The following is a 26,097-nucleotide window of genomic DNA, read 5'->3' as shown; positions in this document are numbered from 1 at the left end:
TCCTGTATTACTTAGGTTGGTAGTTATATTTAATGAGACAAAACAATGGAAAATACACTAAGGGACATCTTATGTGGGTGACCCTACCCATTTTTTTTAAAATATGTAAAATAAAAGAAACTTTCAGCATTTCCATTCTATGTAGGCCATGTCTATAACTCCACTAAAGAAGATGTTCCTGTATTACTGGACTGTACCTGTGGATTTAACTATATGCTTCCAAATGAAATGCCATGTTAAGAGGTAAATGCTACTTTTGAAAACTCAATTTCTCACAAGAGACATATACTTATTTTGGTCTGTTGAAGGTTATACTTGGGCATATTACTAACAGAGGCCCCCTTCTGCATGATCAGAAAGAAACGTCTGTAGGGAGTGAGTTCTCCTGGGGTGGAGAACAACCATATTTTCTAAGAACTCCTGTACACAGGGCAAAAACTCCGAAATTTACTTTTGCATTCAGCAATTTATCTGAGTCGGGCTGTAAATTAGGGAAAACCACAGGGTACTATTTATGTTCTCACTGTGCTACATGTAAGTAAATCAGACAAAAAAGCAAAAAGTAAAAGAAAAAATCTCCAAACTTAAAAAAGTTTAGAAAAACACCTTCAGTTTCTATTATGGGAGGACTGTCATGCTGTGCTCCTGTGTCATTGCTTCATGTTTGAGACCCTTTCTGTGGCAGCACAACGTGTGCTGAAAACATTGCTTTGCACTGAGACGAAAGATGTATTAGATGAATGTGTCTTCATCATTGCCAACAGAGATAGCCACCAGTACCTTGTTAGAACACGTTCAAAATACAACAATCTCCTAATCCATACCTAAGCCAGTCTTCCCTGAATATCTCCCACTCTTAAAGAAGGTGTACCTATTTACTTATTTTACACACAGAAAAGTTATGCAATGTTATTTCACTTCCTAACTGGCAACACAAACCGGAAAATATTAAAGAACTAAGTTCCAAGGGCTGTGCTCTGATCAGAGTGAACGCCATAGTTTATACAAAGGAAGAAGGAAAAAAGTAAGAGCTCAAGAGAGAATGGTCACTGCAAGTCAGGTAGGAGGCAGTAGTGCTCCTATGTTTGCAGAGGAAAATCAGGGCTTTCTAAGTCAAGGCTGCTCAACTTATTTTTGTGAGATGCCCCACAAGAGGTTTTATTTCTCACCAAATACACTAGGCTAGTGTGTTATCTTTTCGTGTATTAGTTGGGCTAATAAGGTAAACTACTAATTTTCCCTCATTTTGTTTCCATGCTTACCTGTGTGAGAATGTATTTTGTATCTGCAGTCCTTTCACAGATCATATATGGCTTTCCCCAAATACGAATGGCTAAGAACCAGTGCACTGGGGCCTAAGGTTTCTAAAGGAGTTCAGATAGAAATAGACTGGGATATCTGAGACCTCAAAAGAAGTAAAGAAATTTTATAATTTAGCAAAAAAGAAGCTACTATGTAATCTATAAGGAACTACAAGATACTTATACAAAATTTAGCCTCTTAGGAACATTTAAAAATGGGACTCAAAGCATAAGTATTACCATGAGATTTCCTGGAATCCACCCAATTCCCAACTCTGCATCCTTCACCACGGTGAAACAGGGAGACTACAGTCCTGCCCTGCCTCACCTTCAGCCTCTTCTGTGATTACTTGTGTACTACTACCACACAGCTCTCAAAAAATCTTGTTGTAAGGGACAGCAGGTAAAATTCCTACTTCCCTGGATCCTGTTATTTTCAAAGTATTAAGACTCATTTGTACATGACAGAGGCCTGAGTACTAAAATGGCTGTGACTGACTTTTCTTGCACTTTTCTAGCTAGGAAATACAGCTTCATAAAAAGCAGCGAAGCTCTTCCTGGAAGAAGGCAAAGAACTGATCTGTTTTACAGGTAAATAAACATATATGTATGGACAGTCTTGCTGGGTCAGATAAAAAATAATATAGCTAGTTAATATCCTCTGCAACAGTGTTGACTAAATATTTAGAGAAAATTGCAACAAGGTGGACACATATGATCGTCCTTTTAAACATCCCCCCAGCTTCCAACCATATGCAGTTCTGTGGTTTCCTGAGCTACAAGTAGTTTCTATGTCTAATAAATATGCTCAGTAAATATCTCTTAATTATCTCAGTGAGTTTGCCCAGACTTCTCTTTATTCATGTAAACTTCTATGAAGAACTTCCACTGCTTATCTACATGTATGGGACTGACAGAATGTATGAAGAATTCCAAGTTTTCTTCTTTCTATCCATTTAAAATCACAGGCTCATTATTCTCACACAGACCAGCCCTTATGATGGCTGGTTTACAACAGGAAATTTATTTCGGGAGGCTTAGCCTTTCAAATAAAGCAAGACATGCTCTTCATTTTAGCTCTAAATATATGTGAGTTTAATCCCCAGACTGATGTCCAATTAAGAGTGTTATACACAAATTCCATCTTCTATCATCGCTTCTTCCATTTAGCTTTTAAGATTCCTGTTCCTGCACAATCACAATGGCATTCATTATCTTCAGCATAGAGGCATTTCTCCTGAACTACCTGACTTTTCTGTAAGGTCCTTTTATCCTTCAGACTGCTAATTACTATCTTGCTTCAGGTTGACATTCATTTTCACAGGACTCTGTTTCCTCTCTTCCCCTCTAATTAGCAAAATACTGGCTTTCTCAGCCCTCCCATTTCCCAGCCAAAGGCACTATAACCCCCTTGCCATTATATGACTTTTTAATGTCTTTCTGCCTTAATAGATCCATCCTCCCTGCAATACAGTAGATAGACATGTTCACACTCAGCTACTGTCTAGGGAGCTTCTTTGTCCACCAGACCACCATGTCCAGCAACCTAATTGATTTTCTTTTGACCACCCTTGAGTCATGCTTCTGTCATGACTCTTCTACATGCCACCAGCTCTATCTTATGGCATGCAACCAGCCACTCTTCGGACCCCCTTAATTCACCAAAATTCCTGAAGGAAGAAATGCTGTGAAAAAAAACATTACTAGTAACTGTAAGGATGGACATTCTGAAAGGAAAATGGTTTAAATAAGAGGTTAATGGTCCATGGAAAAGAATCAAGACAAATACATGAGTTCTTTCAGTACTGTATATAAGACCACCACTATATTCAAAATATCACACAAACATACAATTGGGAGCATTCAGAAAGGTTCAAGTGCCACTTGTTAGCTCAACTCCAAACATGGTTTCTAAGTCAATCCATGAACGCCTTTGTCTGTTAAACAGACCATCCTCTTCACTTGCTACAGGTTTCTTCAGCACACTGATGTCAGGTAAATAACAAGCCTGTCTACACATTTTTTTCTCATCCAAACTGTTTCTCAAAGGAGGATTGTGCATTTTGGACAAAATTAATGTGTTTACTGGGGAAAAAAAGAACTTTATCAAAAAGCAAAGCACTAGTATTGCCTTTGTTTTCTAGAGTAAAAAACTAACATTATTTGTTTCCTTCTATTTCCTTTAGTTCCTCTATGCAATACAATAGGGTTTTCCTGCACCTGTCTTCAGTTGGAGTTCCTTTCTCCATGTAAAATAACTCCAGTGCAGTAGGTAATGTAATTAATAGTCCTATTTGCTCTAAAAATATTTCATCAGGCAGATGCAAGAGCCATATTAAATGTTTTTCCTTGGATGGTTAGTAAGAATCCTTTTGTTTTCTCATATATCCAGATGTGCCTTTATTCAGTTGTTGCTAATTAAATAACCTCTAATTTAAAAAGTAATTTCTTATTGTTGTTCCCAAAGAACCCAATTTCGCACCATTCAATTAAATTCCATTCCTATTACCTGACACTTGAAAGTTAGTATTTTTTTAATATATCATATACTGATCCTCTTCTATATTGGTAAAACTTCCCGACTTCTCAACATTAACACCTTTTATTAGCATATACCTTCTATTTATTAAGTTTACTAGCTATTTGAGTCCTAAAACTTTTTCACAATGCATTCTAATTCTGATGTCCTCTCCTTTCAAAACAGCTTATCATTAGGTCCTTACCCACCCTTCTTTCCATTACTAAACTCAGTCTTCTCCAGGAAATTACCTTGATTCCTTTTGTTCCTACAGTTAAAGAATTCCAGCCAACTGGGATGCTTCCACACTTTACTCTTACCTTTTTAGTTCAGTGTTAGCATAGGTGATGCCATCTCATGTGTGATCACATCCACTAAAGTCAAGAAACTCTAATCACAGATTTCTCCAAGAAAATTATATTTGAGGTAAATTGCACTAATGGCTGTTAGGAAGTCTTGTAAGGTGACTAGAATTTGAATATGTTTTGGAGAAGACATCAGAAATAAGCAGTCCCAGAATATTTCAAGACACTGCAGAAAGTACATGTCCTAATTACAGGTGAATATAGAATTATGAAATACTATACATCCAGGTCTTTTTTTTTTAGCTCAGCTCATTCTAGAATCATTCATTAAGCTGAATATAGGCCATGCTAGTCAGTGTGGCAAAACAAACTATCTAGAAAGGAAAACCAGAAACCCCTGTGAGAGTTTACTTCACATTCCTTTCTGTGGAGTTGGCTTTATTTCCAAATAAAATAAACCAAACTCAATAGTATCCAATCTACATAGGGCAAAAAATACCCATCAAGTATCATTCTTGCTGTCAGAACAGAACAACTGATTTCCCGAGACAGGAAATTCCTTTTTCTTTTTATAAATACACATAAATAATAACCTAATGGGCAGAAAAGTAAGAACTCTCTCTATATAGGTACCATGCTAATTTAAGAGCAAACAAGTCAGCAAATTACACCACTGACAAATTCCATTTGAGTTATTGACTGAATTAATTGAGGTAAAATTTTCTGTATTTCTCAAATTGCAATTAATAAATACAGTCGTAACAGGTAAAAACTGTGGAAAGAATTTGTTTATGAGCAGTGAGTAATAAAACAGTCTGGATTCAAACAGAAAATACCTAGATGATTACAAAAACCCAATATATTTATTCAGAAAAGATTGAAGGAGATTAGCCTTCAACGACACTGAAAAGAAAGTAAAATGGAAAAAGTAACTTCTCTACTAGAAAAAAAACACAACCAATATCCCAACTGATTTTTGTCAGCTGAACCAAGAAATAGAAATGTCAATACAGAGCTAAATCGTCCAGGGATGCTATTTTGTTTAATATCATTTCATGTGTAAAATATGGGTGCACTGCCCATAATATGTAAGCTATTAAAAACACCCTGATGTAACATAGAGCCCCTTATGGCTTTGGGTTCTTACAAAATGCACTTAAGCTTACTTCCAGAACATAATGCAAATTGAGTAGCATTAAATAAAAAAGAGTTGCTTTCGTGTGACCCTCCCCATCCTCCCTCAGTCACTCCTGCCCCTTTCAACCCAGCATAATTTCAGACTGACTTCAAGCTGTTCTAACATAGCCCAGGGAAACAGCTTGCACTGAGCAGCAGGAGAAGGCAAAAGTGAGCTTTAAATACTATTTCTACACTCTTATTTTCATGGTATTTACATTATGGCTCCTGGCCAAGGCTCTGGTCCTGTGATTTCAAAGCAGCGACTGCACAGTAAGAGTGCAACATTTTGCTCTAATTTACAACATGAATGATATTAAAATTCAGCAAAGAGCCTGTACAGATTTTATTTTTTTTCTTTGTTGATTCACTGCAGCTGTATAGAAATCATAACTCACATTCAGGGGAACCGGCAGCACAGGTGATTGCACTTTAAGGAATGCTGTCAACCTGAATTTAATTTTAGAAATAGGCTTAGTTTTTCTTCTCAAAATAATAGCTTAGTAAGTATTAGCTACACCAACAGTTTAAAGTATACTGTCAGATTTCTCTGGATTTTATAGAGCCTGAACAACTAAAATAGCTGAATTGTTTTTCATATTTAGTACAATGTTATTGTTCTTAATTCAGACCCCTGTCACAGAAAACTCATTCTGTTCCTTATTTCCTTCCCATCCAGACTAGGAAGGATGAGAAGGAAAATCTCATCAAGCAAAATCAAAGATCTTGATCTTCATCTACACATGTACAAAACACTCTGTATTATCTTTCCATTTCTCATCGCCAGTTTTTAGGAAGCCTATGTAGCATTCATATGATGTTTGCACACATGTAAGTGCTGGTTCATTACAGTTCTTCCACTGGTATATGCTTCCTGACATGGGAAAAGCTGGTGACTTGCCAAAGCGGAATGTGGAATGCAACGTGAATCATCGTGGAACAATGAGGAAAAACAATGTGGAAGAGAAAGGCAGCTGAAAAAATGTTATACCAGACTGCCTGGTCACAGGTTAGGGAGAGCTGCAATTATCTGAGATCTGGCAGTCTGATAATTTGTTAGCCTAAACCATGGTAGTATGCATTTTCCCAGGAGTCCAATGAAGAAAACTGCCTAAGACACACTATAGAAAAGGGTTCTAGAAAGTGTCTTACACTAGCTCAGTTTCTCTTAAAGAATTCCCATGGAAGCTTCCACTTGAACAGTGAGATAAGCCTTATGTAGAATCTGAATTATGCTAAATGCCACGTTTTCTTTCCAATTAATATTTGTCTTTGAATACAGATGTGTCATTTTACTGAAAACAGAAGTCTTTCTCAGAGAATATTAAAAGTCCTGCAATGATATATATAGTGTTAAGCTGGTCACAGGGACCTGATTTCTATGCTGCAAGCAAAGCTATGCAGCAAAATTGTTTAAATAGGCAATGGAGGGTTCTGTAAAGCACAGAACTTGAAAAGAGTGAAAGCTTTGACCTAAAATTATAGAAGGCTTTCAAAAAACCATTGGAATATTGGGGAAAATAGGGGAATTTAATGCTGGCTGCAGTTAGAGAGCTGACATTTACCTCTCGTTTTCTCTCCAAACTATGTGAGGCCAGGAGTTTGCAACCACTTTGGTGTGTATTTTAGAGCAAGCACACAGGATCAGGACAGAGGGCTCTCTTGACAGGGTGCTGAATTAATAGGCACCACCCTTTTTTCTGAGTTGGATTTAGAGTCAGTTATGAAACCCTCAAGACAGGTGCTTTTTATAGCAATAAAATCATAATATCAATATTTGAACAACCAGTGCTAGACCTCAACTAAAAGCATACCAATTTTAAAAGTGTCATCACTGGCCAGCATGGCCTGTTTCACAAAGCATGCACTCTTTGCTCTGAAGTCTGTCTGTGATGAACACGCCTTTTACATTTACAAAATCTCTGGCACTGCAGACCGAGCCCTGGTTCTATATAAGAAATACAACTAGTTTTACAAGACACGTATTGTTTATAATGGATGCATCTATATTTTACACATTGAGTAGATGACAAGGCAGCATTTCTTGCAAAAAACTTTTAATGAGTGCATTTTTTCCTGTATTTTTTTTCACTATTTCCTGTTTTTTCCTGATTTTTACACCATTTATGGTGCCCTGTCTCACAAACTCTTTTCACTCACGCTCTTCAGTGCTGTCTCACATCATGCCTCATTGTTATGAGCAATTTCAGTCAAACTTCACATAGCAGTGCATGTATTGTCTTCCAGTCTCTGTTTATATTTCCCTATGCTCTGATGCTTTTAACGTCCAAGCTATATAAATTATTTACATTTTTATACATTATATAGATGATATAAATTACTGTCATCTACTAAAGTTTAGAGAAAAGACAAGCAGTCTTTTCTGCTTTTTAGGTAAGCAGTATCTCCCTTTTTTACCTGTTCATTCCCACTTGAATAGCTGAGAATGAACCATTCAATCATTTTTTTTCTTGGCTACTTATGTAAAACAAGGGAAATCTGAGCTGAATCGGACTCATGTGTGCAACTTTAATATAAACGGAAAAACAAGCACAGGAAACAGAATACAGAATAAACAGGGTAAGGTAAAGAGATCACTAAGAATCCCTAAATTCAGGAAATATACAACTTCTGGAAGTAACTAAGACCCCCCTCAAGCTTACAAAGGTTAAAAACTCATGGCGGTTCTCTGACTGAGATCTGAATAAAATAGTACTGTCTATATTATAATAGGCTGTCCCTTGGCTGTACAAATCTTCAATATCTGTTGTTCAAAGCTGCAGATGCTATGAAAAATAGGAAAAAAACAATTATGGAAAAATAATGATTAATGAATGCCATTATTTCTGAGGAATGAAGTATCAGAAATATGACTTACAGATAAGTGGAACTGCTCGCCATGAATACACAAGAAGCACCACATGAAATAATACAGCAGTATGAAAAGAGGGTCCTATCTAAAAACTTTCAGGCTCTTTAAAGATTTGTATTGTGTAGAAATAAGCAAAGGAAAAGAAAGGAAATAATTTAGGCAAACCATATCCAACCAGAACTAGGGTAACATTGGTCTCTTGAAGGGCAGCTTAAAATTAAACAAAAGCTTCCCAGAATTTCACCTTGTTTCAGCTAACAGGAAAAGTTCAGAAAGAGATTCCGTTCTGTCTGTCACAACTACATTCTTCACTAATGATCTTTTCTCAGGAATGGTTCCTTTAGGGCCTTATGACAGATTGATATTTGTGAACACATTACATTGCTTATCAAACAACAAACAGGTCAGCCTTACCCATGGCTGGCTGGAGCTGCTGCCCTTTCAGGCCATGTCTGTAACAGCAAAGTTACAAGTTGTGCCAAGTAGCATTTCAAGGCTATTGAATTTGTCTATTCTGTCATACTGCTAGCATGTTTTCTGGCATGGTTTTGACCCAGGCTTGCTAGCACCATGCCTCACAGTTCCTGGTCAGGGACTAGGGCTTAGCTAAGGACAGATTTGGATGTGTCCATTCTCTTTCAGAGACTGAAAGAGTTTAAACATATGAACAAAAGCTATTCCATGCCAGCTGGATTCAACGCCAAAGGACAGTTTTGGTATGGTCAATTTACTAATATAGCTGGATCCAAAGAAATCCCAAATCCCTGCAGTTTTCAGCATTGGAACAGGCTCTGCAGGGAAGTGGTCACAGCACCAAGCCTGTCTGAGTTCAAGAAGCATTTTGACAACACTCTCAGGCCCATGGTGTGATAATTGGGTTGTCCTGTGCAGGGCCAGGAGTTAGATTAGATGATCTTCATGGGTCCTTTCCAACTCAGCATACTCCCTGATTCTATGACTCTACATTACTGTAGATTATGCACTACTTTGAATTACTTTGTCTATTACAATATACACATTGGATTTTCTAGCTGAGATGAGGAAATTTTATTTTCTATATTAGATATTTACTATCCTCATCTAAAAAGGCTATGTGTTCAAAGCAGCAGCTATACATTGCTATCAGCAGCTGAGAAAGAAATCATGAAATACACTTTGCATGGCTGTCATACCAATTAAAAACACTTACATGAGTCAGATGTATCAAAGTCAGGATCTGAAAATCTGGTGATGAAACATTTGCTACATTTCTTATCCATTGTCTCCACACGCTACTCTTATCTCCACTTTTATTGCTTCAGTTTTCACCACTTTTCTGCCCAACCAGTGTATTTAGTGATTCTTGCACTAATGCTTATAGCCAGTCATTGTTACAAGGTATTTCTGCAATATTTTACTGCCTCCACACTTGTAGCTTACTTGTAACATACTTTTAGGATACCCCTACAAACTTCAATACCAAGGCAATTTTCATGCAAACTGGTACTCCTACACACCCTTCTAACACACACACACATACTCTCACTCTTATTTTCTTTTTAATGAAGTATTTTTACTGATAAAGGGCTGCTAGGAAGCTTTTGGGACAAAAAAAAAACAAACCAGGTGCCTAACACCTATTGATTTTTTTTTTTAACAGCTACTATAGTTTTAATTATTGAATTATAACACTGGATTTCCTCATTCAGCTTACAAAACCCAGTAGTCACTTAGTCCCTAAGTCCTGTGATAATTTATAGAAAACTGTTGATGTGAAGGCAGCAACATTTTGGGTATCAAATGAAACTATCACACACACTTCTAAGAAGGATATGCTGACACAAGCAGGTCTTACTCTGCCTTCTCTAGGAGGATATATGTGTGATCATTGCACCTAGTCCTTGAAGTCTAAAGCTAGTCCCAGGGAAAAGCCATCTAAGCAGCAAAAGGTAGTGCAGTGTCTTATTTGATATTTGCACCAAAGTGCTATAATCAGATATCGCTGAGTGAATACAGTTAGAGCATTTTTACGTAATAAATAGATCACAGAGGGAAAATTTGATGCTTTATTCCTCAAACAAAATTTGTACTGAAGTCAGTTAAAAATCACTGAGAGTTCTGATCAAGTATATTTTAAACATGAGCTAAAGACACACTATGGATACACTGCCAGTTAAATATGTTGACCTGTATTTGTAAATATTATTCTTTTTTCTAGGAACCAGTATCTGGACTTTTCTTCCTTTTTTTTCCTCCCCATTCTGTGGCTTATTTTGACATGGCAGCTAACAAATTCTACTCTTCAAATAAGTCTACATTTTCTCCATAAGGTGTTGCAGGCTGTTATTTCTATTATACCACTGACAGAGTTCACAAAGGTAATGTACACCTTTCTAGAATCACAGCTACAGGATATACTGAGCATAGGGATTTATACAGTTAATACAGTGATAGATTTATAAGGTTAAGTTTGTTTTTATTTTCTTATTTGCACCTCTTCAAGCTTTTATTAATTTTATTTAGTGTGCATTTTTGTCTGAATTAGTACTGACATTTTTTTAAAAATTCAACATAATGTGAAATCTAACATTCTTAAAGTGAGAGAATCTTACAGCCTTCTAGTTCCATCCCTTTCCTTTAATATTGCTAGCTCAAACCAAATGGAGGGAAAATATATTGCTTTTTATTATTTGACACTGTAAGCCCTTTAATGGATTTTTATCCTTTTATGCATGTATGTGCTGCATACAGACACAATTTCTTTAATTTGTTTTTTTTTTTAGTTTCAGTTGAGAAATCAACACCTTTTGATGTAAAACCACAATTTTTATGGATTGCTCTCCTCTAAAAGGTAAGAAACATGTTAATATTATGTCTTCCTAACATTCATACCAGGTTGTCATATTTATAATATGCAATGAATCAAAATTTCAGAGCCTGCTCATGGTCCTATGACATGGTAATGTGCTATCATTAATGAATATAGCACTTGAACTCTGAACCTCTCTCAAACCCAGGAATAAATATTGCTTGAAAGAAGGTGTTTGGCTTAGGAGGAAAACAAGCAAATGTTACAGTGCTTCCAGCAGGCTCTTTCTTACCACATGAAATAGATGTAACAACAAGGACTAGACTGAGCCCCATCCTCTCTGACTTGAACAATGAAAGAAGACAATTCTTCTTTCAAATCTTATTCAAGAATAAGATACCATTCCCTCCAAGTAAGAAAAAGCTCAAACAAACTAAAGACCTGCAGGGCATCTGAATATGGAAGACAGCACTGCCTTCAACCTGTTAACCCTTCCTAGTTCATCTGTGATAATCACACTGTGAATTTTATTAATAAGTAATGACTCTGCTTCCTTCAATGCCCATATTGACTTTTCAACAAACTTGCATCCTTCCCTGCTAAGCATACGAAAATCTTATTCTCTGGAAATCAGCAAGCTCCAACATACTCCAAGTTGAACACAAAGTATCATCCTGAAAGCACTATTAAACAGGAAGTTTAAATGTCTACCCTAGAGGAAAGTGTACAAAATTGTAACAGGACAAATGTCGGATTAACTGTGCTCTAGCTAGGGAATTTTAGTGGCTTAACAGCATTACTATTTACACTTTCTGCACTTTACTGCCAGGCAAGGACATCAGAGCAGCATCATTCCAGGTATTCCTTCAGTTAAGTGCGCGGCAAAGTAATTCAGTTCTGATCTTGTAATTCAGAACACATTTTAAAGTCGCACTTCCAGCTTCTTCTGACTATACAAAACTGAGATTTTTGATAATACTTTATTTCATTTATGCTGAATATGTTATCACATGATGTCATCAAATTCTTGCCACTGATTTTGAAGGAAGTGTTATAACCTCATGCACGTTCTACTCAGTATTAACATCAAATCACACTCGGTATGACTCGCTCAATTTTATATTTTATCTAATATAAATAGTCTTTCATATGTGCAGTTTGAAATTCAAATGGATATCACAGGAGTACTCTTCATTTTAGAAAGATATCTGCATAACACAAGAAAAATAATAATATAACATAATATAGACACAAGTTACATATATAGATACTACATGTTAAGAACAATACTGCTGTTGATATAGCTTATGAGAGGGGGTAACAGTGCTCTACTTCAGATTTTGTGCACTAGAATAGCTTTCTGAGAGTCTTTACTTGTTTACTGACTTTATTGAAGGTCCCAGAAATGCAACAGTCAGCCAATTTACTAGCAAGGTTAACTGCAAAGCAATGCTTCAATGCAAAATACTCCATCTAAACAGCTATAGTGAGCTGTGCAATTTGAGTTGATTTGGCAATGACAAGACCTTTTAAGAACTGGCATTAAAAAATTAGTGGGGGAAAAAAACACACTACCACAAAGAAAGACACAATGCTGGCTAGGATAAAAACCTTTAGCATGAATCTGAAGTCTTCTCTCTAATCCTAATCATGTGCCTACATGTGACTCTTCACCTAAAGTTGAAGCAGGAAGGTTGCTTCTATGCTCTGTGCCTCTCTTTCCTCTTCTGTAAGGCACATGGAGCTCTTGGGTTTGCTTCACTCATTTTGGTTGCAGGTTTTTTCAGGCAAGGACTGTCAGAGCATGTTTGGACTCTGAATGTTAATGTCATGCAAAGAACAACAAAATGCAGATTTTGCTAGAACTGGAAGTTCATTCCAGCTGGAAAGATTTCTACTGCTGCAACCCCTCTATGCTGTGGATAGACCTGAACACATCTAGATCACTGGACAACTTTGAGCCAAGCACATATTTGTAGTCTGACGTGAAGAGACGAAAAATATGCTAATCACATTACTACAACATCATAAACTAGCATTGCTGCTTTTGCTAGGAGAGACATGAACAATAAAATCTGTTGTAGTGGATACTTGGTGATTAAAATAAGAACTGCGTAAAGACTATAATATGAACACAATTTAATTTCTCCATTATTAAAAAGAAAGACAATGTTGATGTGATCTCCAACATCACTACAATGAAACCAGCATATGATATACAGTTACCTAGTATGTAGTGCTATTTCACTAATGATAATAGCAATAACCTAAGCTTAAAAAAATTGAGAAGCAAAACATGTATGTTCCTAGAGGGCACAAACTGATATATCAAGGGCTGAAGCCTATCTAAAAAAACCTGAATGAGATAGGCCCTAGGAAGCTCTGGAAAATTCTCCTTTGTGCCATATTAAAAAGATACTCAATTTATCTGCTGTTCAAATAATGTTCAAATAACTGCTCAGATTTGATCTAAGGTTTTCTGAGATTTAATGACTGCTCATCATTAAATGAATTTTAAATTACTTGTATTCATGAACCAAAAAAACCTCAACTGTTACGAATGTCTCACCAAGGAAACACTGCTCAAAATCTTCAAGCACCCCAGGAAGATAGCAAAGACCTGAAGCGTTACTCCAGGTCTCACATTATTAAATGTCCTGCTATTCCTCCCTATCCTTTTAGTGTGTTACACTCAAGAACTAGCAGATGTAAGCATCAACAAATCTGCCATAAATTGAGCCAAATCCAGGGTGCATCAGGCGCAGCATCACTGGCAAGACGAGGGGATTGTCCTGCTCTGCTATGCACTGGTGTAGTTTTGTGTGTAGTTTTGGATGCCTCCATATAAGAAGGTCATCAATCTATTAGAGGGCTTCCAAAGGAGGGCCATGGATATGTTGAAGGGCTTTGAAGAGAAGACATATGAGGAGTGGTTGAGGGCACTTGGTGTGTTCAGCCTGGAGGAGACTGAGGGGAAACCTCATTGCAGTCTACAACTTCCTCATGAAGGGGAGGGGTAGGCACTGATCTCTCCTCTGTGGTGACCAGTGACAGGACTTGAGGGAATGGCCTGAAGCTGAGTCGTTTGGGTTAGGTTGGATATTAGGAAACGGTTCTTCACCTGAAGGTGGTTGAGCATTGGAACAGGCTCCCCAGGGAAGCGGTCACAACACCAAGCCCGTCTGAGTGCAAGAAGTGTTTAGATAATGTGTTCTGGCACAAAGTGTGATTCTTGGGGCTGTCCTTTGCAGGGCCAGGTGAGGTGTTCAATGATCCTTGTGGGTCCTATCCAACTCAGAATATTCTATGATTTTATGAAATAAGTTTTGGATATCATTTCCTTCCATCTATTCCCCGGCATCACACTTTTCTAAATTAGGCATTGTTCTATCATCTCTAGGGTGTAGGCAAGGAATGCCTTAGCAACACTATACCTTTGCAGTATTCCTCAGCAGAAGAAGGAAGATGTTTCAGGTGATGAGGATGACAAACATAACTAACAGAGTAAAAAGTTATACCTTCTGTTATGCATTCACTATCATAGCTTCTACATGAATTCATAATTTGTTATGGGAACACACCAGACCCTAAAACTGATATTTCAAGGTACTTTGATATAACATTTATCACTTTCAATAGCCTATATATTGCAAAGCTGTTTATATCTCACTGCACAGATATCAATATGTGTTAACCTGTATTATTTCCTAAAGGAATTCAATTCAGAATATATAATCACTGTACTTCAATACCTTAAAAATACTGTCTGCATTCTATTATTCGGGACAGAAAAATTACACAGGAAATAATTAAATGCTTTTTCATTACTGTGCACTCTCTCTCTCTCTCTCTATAAGGGTTATGACATTCAATGTAAACCTGCAGTACTGCAAATGCTATCAAACTGCTACAGCTTGCTTAATTCACAGAATTATTATTTTTAGCTTACCCAAATCTGTAGCTTAATTCTTTTTTCATTTTTGAAAACTGTTTTTACTTTGAAATCGATCCCAACCGTGCTTACAAATGCAGACGTAAAGGAATCATCAGCATATCGAAACAAAAATGAGGTTTTCCCAACACTGCTGTTGCCGATAATAAGCAGTTTGAACATGTAATCAAAGTTCTGGTCAGATGTATCTTTCTGGCCATATTTGGAATCTTGAACGGATGACATCTGTAATTCAAAATAAAAAGAAATAGTTTATGGTTTCTTGTATCATACAAAACTTGCAACATTTATATTTTATTGGAGTTTTTCATACCATGTATCAATGAAGTTCAAGAAGAACACCTACTTGAAATATTACTAATGTGTATGCTTCAGTGTGAACTTCGAGAAGAAGTTCACAGAGATCTAACTCTTTTTTCATGATTAATTTATCTAGTAATAGTTCTGGTAGCAAAAGAGGATGTAAGCATCACTGGTGACTAGTACTGAAACAAAAAGCAATAATACTAAAAATCCAGGGCAGTTTCTGAGTACACAACTAAAAAGATCTGACTTCAGAAAATGTGATGAATGAAACTGACGGTCAGAATATAGATGAAGATACTTCACTTGTACAAGAAGGATATAAGACATCAGTGCTGCTTTATGATATAGTAGGTATGTTTCCAAGCAAAAGCTGAGTAAGTTTTACACCTAATAAAATTCTTGAACCATTTATTTTACTGTAAATATGTTTTTGTCTTTTGCCATGGCTATAAACTCACTCAAAGCATTTTGCCTTTACCAGATTTTAATTATTATACTATTAAGCAGTGAGTTGGGTATATACCTCTAAAATAAGGTCTTGATTTTTTTCTAGTACTAGTATAATCTATAGTTTTTTGAATTTCCAGTGTTAATGCAACATTATCATAAGTGGCAGCTATGTGCAGGGACACCTCACATGGTTTCTAAAAAAAAAAAATCTCAAGTATTTTGAGAGCCTGTGGCAGACCTTAAGTTTTTTGAATGTGATTATTCTCAGGGCAACACTTTTGCATACTTATTTGAGACAGAAGGACAGACACCATATCCAAACAAAAAGGTTTACAGAAAAGCAGGTCATGTAAAAGCTTTTTAAGTCAGGCATCTGAGAGTGCATTTGGGCAATCAGAAAGGACAGCTGGAACCAGGGTGAGGGCTGTACACTGATCCACCTTCTCAGCAGAATTTTAATTAGTGCATAAATTTTCTGAGCTAATTCTGCTGTTTCATAGCACAAATAACAGTATGCCAGCTTCTTTGGGCTACTGAAGAGGCTTATAGGAGTGGGGACAAAAAGTCCCAAAGAAGACAATGGAAGTAGGAAGCTTTTAAAAGAAAATTCACTGTAAGACATATATTTAATATATAATACAGTAGTGACCATTTGATTTCAGAATTTGATTTCAGAATTACCTTCTTCACTAAATGTAGCCTTGGGTACCTACATGCTTGCAACCTAAGTATTTGCATTGGCCTTGAAATTTAATCACTTCTTCCACAGGCATGCAATAAAGAAGCTTTAGTTCAAAACCCTAAATATTACTAAATATACAGATTACTAATCTTTCAGCTTTCTGATTTCTATAGGAAAGACAAAAACCTTCCCTACTCTCCCTTATTGTATAACTATTTGGGGATATTTTGCTTAGAACGTGAGAAAAAGAAAATCAAATGCTGTCTATACCAGTCTAATCACAACTGGCTATAAAGCAGTAAAGGCCATGCTAATGTTGTGTACAATTTGCAATGACAAGTCAATGAAGTCCATCAGACTGCAAAAGACTGCAGTGGCTGCAGATGCCAGTGTGTAACATGTGCCTTTGCCCCAGCAGCCTGTTTCATCACCGTTCTGGCTTCTCTCTGCTATGCAGCAGCTGAAGCCAGTAGTCACCACTTGTTGCAAGAAGGAGCATCATATTCTTTCTTGATTTTATCTCCTACGAAGACTTCCATGTAGCTTCTTCAATTTGCTTAAGATTTACAAAAAGAGGTCTTATCTTTCATTCCATTTGCTGCCCTCAGTCCTATGTGGCTTACAATTCATCCACACTTACTTTAATGCCTAACACTTGATTAACAGTATGATTCAGTGAGCAGAGAAATCGGGAGACCTGGAATCTAATAACAGTCCTCCTAAACCTCGTACACTGTGTAGCCTTCCTGCATGTGTTTCCTATGGGTAGTTTTAAACATACTCCACCCACAGAGAAATTTCAGTGCTCCTCTAAATTAACGTGGTCATGTGCACTATCCATGCAATAGTTTGATTGAAATTTCTTTAAAAAAAGGCATAGGAAAGGACTAATTTCTCCAATAGGAGAAATAGCCTAGAGAGCCAGTCTCCCTAGACTGCTGATAATGATCCTTTCTTGTGTCCAAAACCCAAACGAGTTTTAGAAAAGTACTAGTGCCTACACTAGCGTGAAGACACATTAAATTCAGCATAGGTGCTAAGGCTTTGCCATTACTTCCAAAACTCACTCATTTTGCAGTAAACAAAGAGACAGACTCTTCCAAGTACAATTTACATTAGGTTCCTGTTCTAAATGATACTCTAAAGGAATCTCTGTTTTATTCTGCTGTAAGGGAAATCTACATGCTTGGTCCTCTCCAGCCTTGTGAACAAGCCTGAAGTGCTTCTCCTCCTTAGTGCTTCTCCTCCTTAAATGCAAGCTGCTGACTTAAAGTAAATACGGAATGCACTGTGGTCCACTTCCTGATGTATTAATATGTCAGTTCACTCCTAACAGTACTTGTCCCTACTACTGGAGGCATCTGTAGAAGAAATGTTTCCTTTGGAAACAATGCTGGAAACAATCACTAGGAAAGCCCTGTTCCGACCTCTAATTAAACATTACGCACACACATGAGAACCAAATAAACCTCTCTAATGTTATGATATTCTGTTTCCATAAAGTAAAACTCTTACCTTTATTTTGACAAAGTTCTTTTCTCAAGTATTAAATGGATATATTAAACAAGCATCACTTCCAACGAAACACATTGAGTTCTCTCTTCAGTACAGTTTGGCCCTTATTAGTAAAATCGAAGAGAAAATTCATAAGGTTATTTTCATTAGCAAATTGCAAACTTGGTTGTTTGGTTTGTTTTGGGTTTTTTTTTGTAGAATGAGTCCCTATTCGTATCCCTACATGCATCAGGGTGTTAGCACCAAAGGCAGTCTCAAGCCACCTCCTAGAGGACTTAGGACAGACTTGAAAGCCCACGGGGAAATCTAATCTCAAGACAACGAACAGAAAACCTATAGTCAAGAAGTCTCACATGCCTGTTCCTTATCGAAGCTGGAAGGAGCTATCTTGCCAGCTTGAATACGGTGCAAGGACAAAAAAGGATGGCTTTGTGTGCTTCCTGCTTACAGCACATCTCTAAATTCCTTAAACGAGTATTATTTATGGGCTTAGGCAAGTTTAATGATTAAGCAGAGTTTTCTATATCAGATCCAGATACTTTTCAAGTCTCATGTTCAGCTGTTTCCTTGATCCCAAAAGAACAGGTGAAAACACAGCAGGGTTGAGAAAAAGTGTCTGAAAAACTGTGTGTTTACCTGCCACCTTCATGATAATGACAAATCATTTGGCTCTGTTATTCTTTATGCCTTCGAGGACCTCATTCTTTGATAGAATTTGAACAGCTTTTCAGCAGAGCAGCATGCTGTGACCTCCTTGGCCTGCACATGACTTTGGTTTGCACTTTTATGTGCACCCCACTCCGGATGCTTAACACAGGATGAATTGCCCATGGAAAATATGATGCAAAAGGCAAGAAAACCTGAGACTGAAAATACTGAAATTCATTCCTATATGCCTTTCACAAATATACTGTTATCTTTTAACAACTCTAATAACAGGCTTGCCTTAAAGGAAAAGATCAATATTAAGCCCAGGGAAAATGCCTTGTTTCTATCTACAATAAGGATAGACAGACACTGACTAGCTAATTTACAGTTGTTTCAAAGAGCAAGACCGCTTTTCTATAAACAGTTACAACCCACCCCTGAAGGAGGGGTAACTGAGGTTCTTTTTAACAGATCCTTTGAATTGGATTAAAGTGAAATGACACTGACCAGACACAAATGGCAGGTTTATTTTAGAACAATTTGGTCTCAGTGGAAAGAGCAACAGTCCTTTTCTAGATACAGGGTAGAAATATATACATTTCTATTGCTTTCTAAAAAGAAACTAACTTCAGTTGATATTTTAATAAAAACAGAGTTCCCTGTACATGTAGCCTTTTGCAAGGTGATCTTTCTGCCTTTGTAAAATATGATTAGTCAAACATAACAAATGGATATTGAAACAATGGAATACGATGGAAAAATGCAATGACTGTACCAAACTGTACACAGGATGTGCAAGTGAGTGACACTGCACATTAGTTGTCTTTCATGTGTAGCTCAAATTACATCATTAAAGTAGTTAAAATGTTACCACAATGCACTTTTATATATATATATATATATATATATATGTACATTGTAGCAATATAACCCAGTCATGAAGAAATTAATTATTTTCTAGGTAAAATATCAGACTAATAATCTAGATATAGGATTTTATTTTCAACTCTTTCAGAGGCATCCTATGACTTTTGTTTTCTTCTTTCCTACATCTTGGGCAAGTTGCTTAACCTCCTGTGCTTTTGGTGGGATCTCAACGAATACATCAGTATCCACAGACGCAGACCACAGCTAATTCTCACAAATCCTTATCATCTATTTTTTAACTGACCAATTAATAAGGCTTAACCGAGTTCAGTAGACAATGCACCGGCCACTTATTTGGAATTTACTGATTGCCAGCCATCTGCAGAGCACAGCTTGTAAACTAATGTACTTGGCAGCATCAGGAGAAGCTTATCTGCTTCAAGGTATTGTGAGGTTAGAGTCATGTATATCTGTAAATATATCACGACCTACCTACAGTCTGAAATGTGTAGCTAGAAATGCAAAGTTTCTTTTAAGCAGCACACTGAAATGCCAAGTTGGGAAATATCAAAAAGATACTGAAAGATGAGGTCTAAAACACTTCAAAGAAGCTCTATTTGCTTCATATCAACAGAACTATCATGACTGTGGCCACACTGGTAGCAGCTGCCCAGGACAGAAGAATTTAGGGTAAGTAAAAAACAGTTCTGGAAATTTACTTTCTTCATGAAAAGGGTAGCTTAAGAAACATATTTCTAGTTACCAGTCTAGATAGTACATTAAAATCTCTTTCTCCAAATAGTGGCAAAATCAGAGATACAGTCCTAAATAGGTTGATCTAACACAGGCTGTTAAGAGGCCATCAAAATAGTGCAGCTCTGACAAGAAAAAGTAAAAGCTGTGTCAGCCCAGGCACTCCAGGAAAAATTAATTTGGATTTACCAGGGGCTATGAAAGAGAATGAAGATGAGACAGCTAAAGGCTTCTGCTATTTGTTCTGGTTAGTACAGCACTCAGGGGCATGAGACTAGGAAAGACTGTGCAACTTCTCATTTGCCAGAGCAGTTGCACCAGGCCAAGAGACAAAGTGAAATACTAATGCCACTGTCTAGGGCCCTGTTGAGACACCATTAGTGACAATTCTGGTGAAGTGTGTTTATGAAACCTGCGTTCAAAGAGGAAAATACACAGAAAGGTTATTAGGAAGATTATAAGAAGGAAGAGCTTATCTTATGACAAAAAAATAAAAATAAAAAAAATCAAAACCAAATGAAACAAAAGGCACAAAAAACAGTAAGCAAAACATGAGCTTGTTTCGCTAGATAGTAATCTGGCCATCATGCAATGAGAACTATTTAGATTGATGTAAACTGGAGCAGACACTGGACATTAACAAGTGAGTATAAACTAGCCCTGAGTGCCTCTGTGCTGGATATTAGTAAGTATCTAACCAGCATGGGAGTGAGTTACTACAGTACACTTCCAAAAGCAGGTAATGACAGAAAGGGGACTACAAACTCCAGATGCAGCTTAATCGGTTAACAAAAAGGTGCATATAAGTTTCTCTGTGAAGTCAGTGGCTTGGCAGGCTCTTGTACTCCAGTGCTCCTAATCTGAATTGAGACTGACATATCCAATAATTTTGCTGAGTGACGTGAGCTGAATTACCATACAAACTCCTGCATCTAATAGATTTGACTGGGCTTTTCTCATCATAATTTTATAATACTTCTTCAATATCTGTAAGCAGCCTTTTTGCTTGCTATTGCCCTTCTCCACTGTGTTTGCATGTGTCTGTTATAAATCTATCTTTCTGGACATAACCACTGCCAGTGACAACAGGATATGAAAAGCTAAGGAAAAAAAATACCTGATGTCCTGGTAAGCGAAAGAGAGTGTCTCTAGAGATCTAGCATTTTCTACAAATTGCCACCATTAACATCCATATGCACTAATAAACACTAAGAACGTGTTATCCAAACTACAGTTCTTTTTGTATTTTGGCAAAGTGCAGGTATGTGGGAAATCTGCATGCTACAATCAGATAAGGAGTGAAACCAGAAACGAGGGAATGGGTGTATGAGAGTTTCCCACTTCACCTTTGAAAGTACCATGAAACCCTTAGGGAAACTACTGAGAGATACATATACATTTCAAGTCATTCAGACCAACTCTTGGAAGAATAAGCAGAAACCATACAGAATTCAATCTTTCACAGAAAAGAGAACTCATTATTTTGACTTCTGAACTTAAGACTTCTCCACAGCCATAAGCACTACTAAGACTGATATCTGTTCTTAAAACATGGCTAGAAAAATAAAAAGTAGTCACAAACTGAGACCCAGATCCAGTTACATACAGCAGATGACAACAGCAAACTTTCACACCAGGCCACTCTTTCCTGGAAGGACTGCCTTTGTGGTAATTGTTGGCCCTTCCTATTTTCAGAGAAATGGCATGAGCTTGCAATTGAAAGAAAGAATTCACAAATATAGGAAGTGCTCATTCTGTTTTGTTTTTTTTTTTATCCTGCTAAAATATTTTAACATTTTAGATTTCTTTTAAATTATTGCTTGGTGAAAATGGAAAAAATGCTTACACTCTCGTCCAAGTTGTTTTTGTCATGATCAAAAGACATATACTTGATCACTTTTTCTTTTGCTCTACAATTCAGAGATGATAGCTCTGTAACAGAGTGTTCCATAAAACTGTTGTGTGCAAAGAAGCAACTACATTTGTTTCATGCAATAGGAAACAACATAGCTAAAAGAGATAAATCAAACGATTAGTTCAGCCAGTCTAAACCACATTTGAAAAAGGTTCAACCATATTAGCCTAATGCTGGAAAACAAGATTCTTAAGAAGAAGAATCCACAAAAGAAAATTGTCTTACTGGAATCTTTTATGGGAATAATATTTGAGTATGTTGGGAATAGCGTAAGTAGTAGAAAGAAAATAAAACCCTCAAAATCACAACTGAAAATCAAACTCTCTCTGCCAGACTGCATTTTCACATTCTGGAAAAATCCAGATGCATATGATTATAACTTTGGATGAAATATGCTTAAAAATAGACACTGATTTACCATGTCAGCAGTCTTGAAAAAACAGAATTTACAGGGGGGGTTATAGCATTCTGCTATCTCTTTTTATACTGAGGCTGTGTTTTCTACTGACTTTTACTCAATAATTCCACTTCTTCTGACAATCTGTGAAAAAACCAAGAAGCCATTCTCTGATTGTCAAGAACAATTTTTATTTTTTTTTATATCTGGACTCTCCTTTCCATAGATTCTGTTTTAATGTTGCACCACCATTTTGTTTCCACAACTATATAAGAACTTCAGTGAATTCAACAACCTGTCAAAAATGTCAGATAGAGTAGAGACCAATCTACAGTTGTCACCCTTTACTAGCAAAATTTCCATTTAATGAAATGCTCTCCAAAACCAATACATAGTAAACATGACTTCTGTAGCTCAATAAACATGTGTGAATAAATGGAAAATACCACATAAACAGTTCTGACATATGCGTGTAGCATGCAAAAGGATGCAGATCTTCCCTTTAGACTGAAATTTTATTACTGTCAGAGTAGATATTCAGCATGAAAACATTAGCTAACAGGCCTGCAGTTCATCACCTAAATCACAGCAGACTGCAAAAGTACTCTTTGTACTTGATTGCAAAGTGATGGCTACCAATCCACTTTTCTACTAAAAAACAGTCGTGTTCGAATGTATAGTCTAGGGGCTCCAGAGCTTCTCCATATGATTACAAACTAGGTCTCAATTCATAACTGAAGTACAGTTCACCAGCATAAACGGTTTTGAGTAAACAACCTAGAAACTGCTAAAAACTCTGTGTGATGTAACTTGTATCTGTACAGCACCTTCTACTCCAGTGCTGTGGGGCATTATATCCTTCCACACATTAAAAAACTGCTGAAAAGGGGCCACCTCTTTGCTACCCCCTGCTCTAGCCAAGAGCCACCTCTGCCCGATGCAGATGGATAACTAACTGCTCCTCGAACAAACAGATGGAGGGGTCGTGACAACTTCCTGCACATCCCGGTAGGGCCTCGATACACCTCATCACCCAGCAACTGACTCCCAGTCACTCCCAGACAGCTGCGAGCCCAATGTGCCCGAATGTGCCTCGAAACCCACCCGCGGCCAGGGCGGCGGGGTGGTGGCCACGGCAGGGCTGTGCCGCCCGGAGACCCGCCGCCCCCCTGCGCCGCGGTGGGCAGACCCCTCATGGGGACACGGCCCCTCGCACAGACTTCGGGCCCCCTGCACGCCAGGGGTGTCCTCGTCCTCTCCCCCCGGCAGAAGAAGCGCCTGTCCCGTCCCGCCGCTCCCCTCGCTCGGCTCCGGCCCGGGCACCGACCTGCATGGGCGCCTCGTGCCTCATCGCCGGGCGTGGCCCCGCCGCCCGCCCGCCGCCACTCGCACCCGCACGCCGACAGCCGCCGCCGCCCGTCTGGGCTCTGCCGGCAAACCCGCATCGCGATCAGCACCGGAGCTGTCCCCGCTGCGCCTCCGGCCCGCCCCGCCCTCTCTCCTTTGCGCCCCCGGGAGTCGTAGTCCTCCTGCCCGGCTCCGCCACTGCCGGGGCGGGCAGGGGAGACTACAACTCCCGGGGTGCTCAGCGCCCGGCCCGGGGGCGGGCGGGGCGGCGGGGCGCGCGTGGCTCTTTGCGAGCTGGTCGCGGCTGGGGAACGGGCGTCGCGCTGTGCCCGTACTACGGCGGAGAGCGTAGAAGGAGCTGGTGTCCCGCTGCCCTTCCGGCCCGGCTGCTGCCGCCGGGGCAGAGCTGGCGGAGGCACTCGGGGGCTGCTGGAGGCGCTCCGTGGAGTGGGGCGGGCACAGCCGGGCCCGGGCGCGGCGCTGCACAACGCCCTCTGCGGGCGGGGGAGGGGAGAGCTGGCAGTGCCCGCGCCGCGGGGCCGCTGCCGGCCCTGTATCCCTGCTCCCGCACTCGGACTGGTCCCGTTCCCCCGGCCGCGCCTTATGACCCACCACCGGCACTGGGGATGTGCGAGGCCGAGCGCCCTTAGGCTTGTCAATGTCCTCGCTGGGCACAGTGACAGACCCTGCCCGTCCTCCTCATCGCACCCGATGTCTTGCTGTCTGTTACCTCGCTTGGATTTTCTGTGGTCGTGAACAAACAGGAGCAGGCAGGGCCGGGCCGTGCTGTGCTGTGCTATGGCAGTAGTACCTCGTGGACATGGGGACATTGCTTCTGGGTGATAATAGTCGGTTTTGATGTCTGTAGCAAGGTCATTATGAAGTGGTGATTTGTATTGTCCAAGAAGATGCTTTAAATCTCTTCTTGACAATCCTAGTGTAACCCCATCCTCTAATGCAAAACCTATACTTATCTCAGGCCCAAATGTACAGGTCCATAGAGGGTAAAGGGTGTTGCAGCCAGACTGAAGATTGGCATGTTCTGCTCTAATGAAAGGGTAAAGATGAGCCATGGGTTACTCACTCTGGGGATGGCTGCCCAAGGTTTGACAGCTGGTCACATCTCAGGCAGGGGAAAGGGCAGGGACAGCAGCTGAGGCAGCATGGAAACAGCAGCTTGCCCTGTGGTTTACCCACTTCTACATACATGATATTGCATAAAGTGAATCACCCACAGGAGCTGTGACGGGGGCATAATAGAGACATGAATATGGATGCCAGAAGAAATTCCATTCTAGCTCTGCAAGTTTTTAATTTCATTTGCAGCTATTTATACCTATCCCACTATAATATGAAAATAGGAAATAAGTGGAGTATTTTTCAAAGACATTGTGCATTTTTTTGCAGGTCACTCCTCTTTCCTGCATGAAACATGAAATGTTGCTCTTTCTGCCATTCTGGGCATGTAAACATCATGAATTTGCTCAGCATTTTAGGCTATCTGTATGTGTGCATGCATGTATGAACAGCTAAGAGTTGATTTATTTTCTGATGCATGCAATTTATTCTTACTATTGATTTTAAGTGAATACCTACCAAAAAATTATGAGTAACAACCCATTTTCCTCTGAAAGCATGGCATCTTATATGTGTTATCAATCAGTTAGGGAAAAATAGAGAGCTTCTCCTATGAAAGCTTTGTTTTATGGGGTTTTGTTTTTAGAAAGTATTATAAATATATAACAATCCTGAATATATTAAACTGTAGCTTTCCGTAAAACATTTCATATTTTGGAATGTCATTTTAAATCTTAGATGAATAGATATTTGAAATAGTAGATTCAAGTATTCCGAGAAGTTTTTGATTATAGAATTTAGAAAATGGATACTATGGATTTATTATTCTATTAAAATTTTAATGTAGGTTTACTGTAGATACATTAGAAATTACAAGACTTAAAAGATACCAGGTTCCCAAATTTATCCCAAGATGAAGATTTTATAATTACATTGGCATTTATCTTAGCATTGAAGTTTTGAAGCAATCTCTCACCTAAAACCTCCATACAGGGAACTATCAATAGAACATAAAGCTGTGTTGCTTTTATGTTGTCTTATGTCTTTCTGTAAAGCATAGGATTTTTTTTTTTATACTGAAAATGTTAAACAGCATATCTGCATAAACAATACTTTTCTGTTTCTTTCGTTAATTTGTGAAGTCATAAGAATGCACAATTAACACTGAAATTTCATAGAATCATAGAGTGGTTTGTGTTGGAAGGGCCCTTAGATATCACCTAGTTTC

General features: G+C 38.5%; 1 protein-coding gene across 3 annotated transcripts in view; it reads right to left on the bottom strand.

Moving 5' to 3' along the window:
- RAB3C (RAB3C, member RAS oncogene family) overlaps positions 1 to 23,856 on the bottom strand; it is a 127,343-nt gene extending 103,487 nt beyond the window's left edge. Inside the window, exons 1-3 of one of the 3 annotated variants that reach the window (XM_017811114.1) lie at positions 23,773 to 23,856; positions 17,866 to 17,968; positions 14,910 to 15,137 (exon numbers count right to left, since the gene is read on the bottom strand). In XM_017811114.1, coding sequence (XP_017666603.1) covers positions 14,910 to 15,137 — 228 coding nt within the window. In that variant the 5' untranslated portion in view covers positions 17,866 to 17,968; positions 23,773 to 23,856. Of the gene's footprint in view, positions 1 to 14,909; positions 15,138 to 17,865; positions 17,969 to 23,272; positions 23,293 to 23,772 lie in introns of those variants that run through there. The other 2 variants (XM_017811113.1, XM_017811116.1) reach the window with 2 other exon arrangements.
- Positions 23,857 to 26,097: the final 2,241 nt, after the last annotated feature.

This window comes from Lepidothrix coronata, unplaced genomic scaffold (assembly GCF_001604755.1).
Source record: "Lepidothrix coronata isolate B3197 unplaced genomic scaffold, Lepidothrix_coronata-1.0 Scaffold31, whole genome shotgun sequence".
NCBI lineage: Eukaryota > Metazoa > Chordata > Aves > Passeriformes > Pipridae > Lepidothrix > Lepidothrix coronata.
Note: the sequence above shows the minus strand (reverse complement) of the source record. Positions and strands in the feature narration are given on the sequence as shown.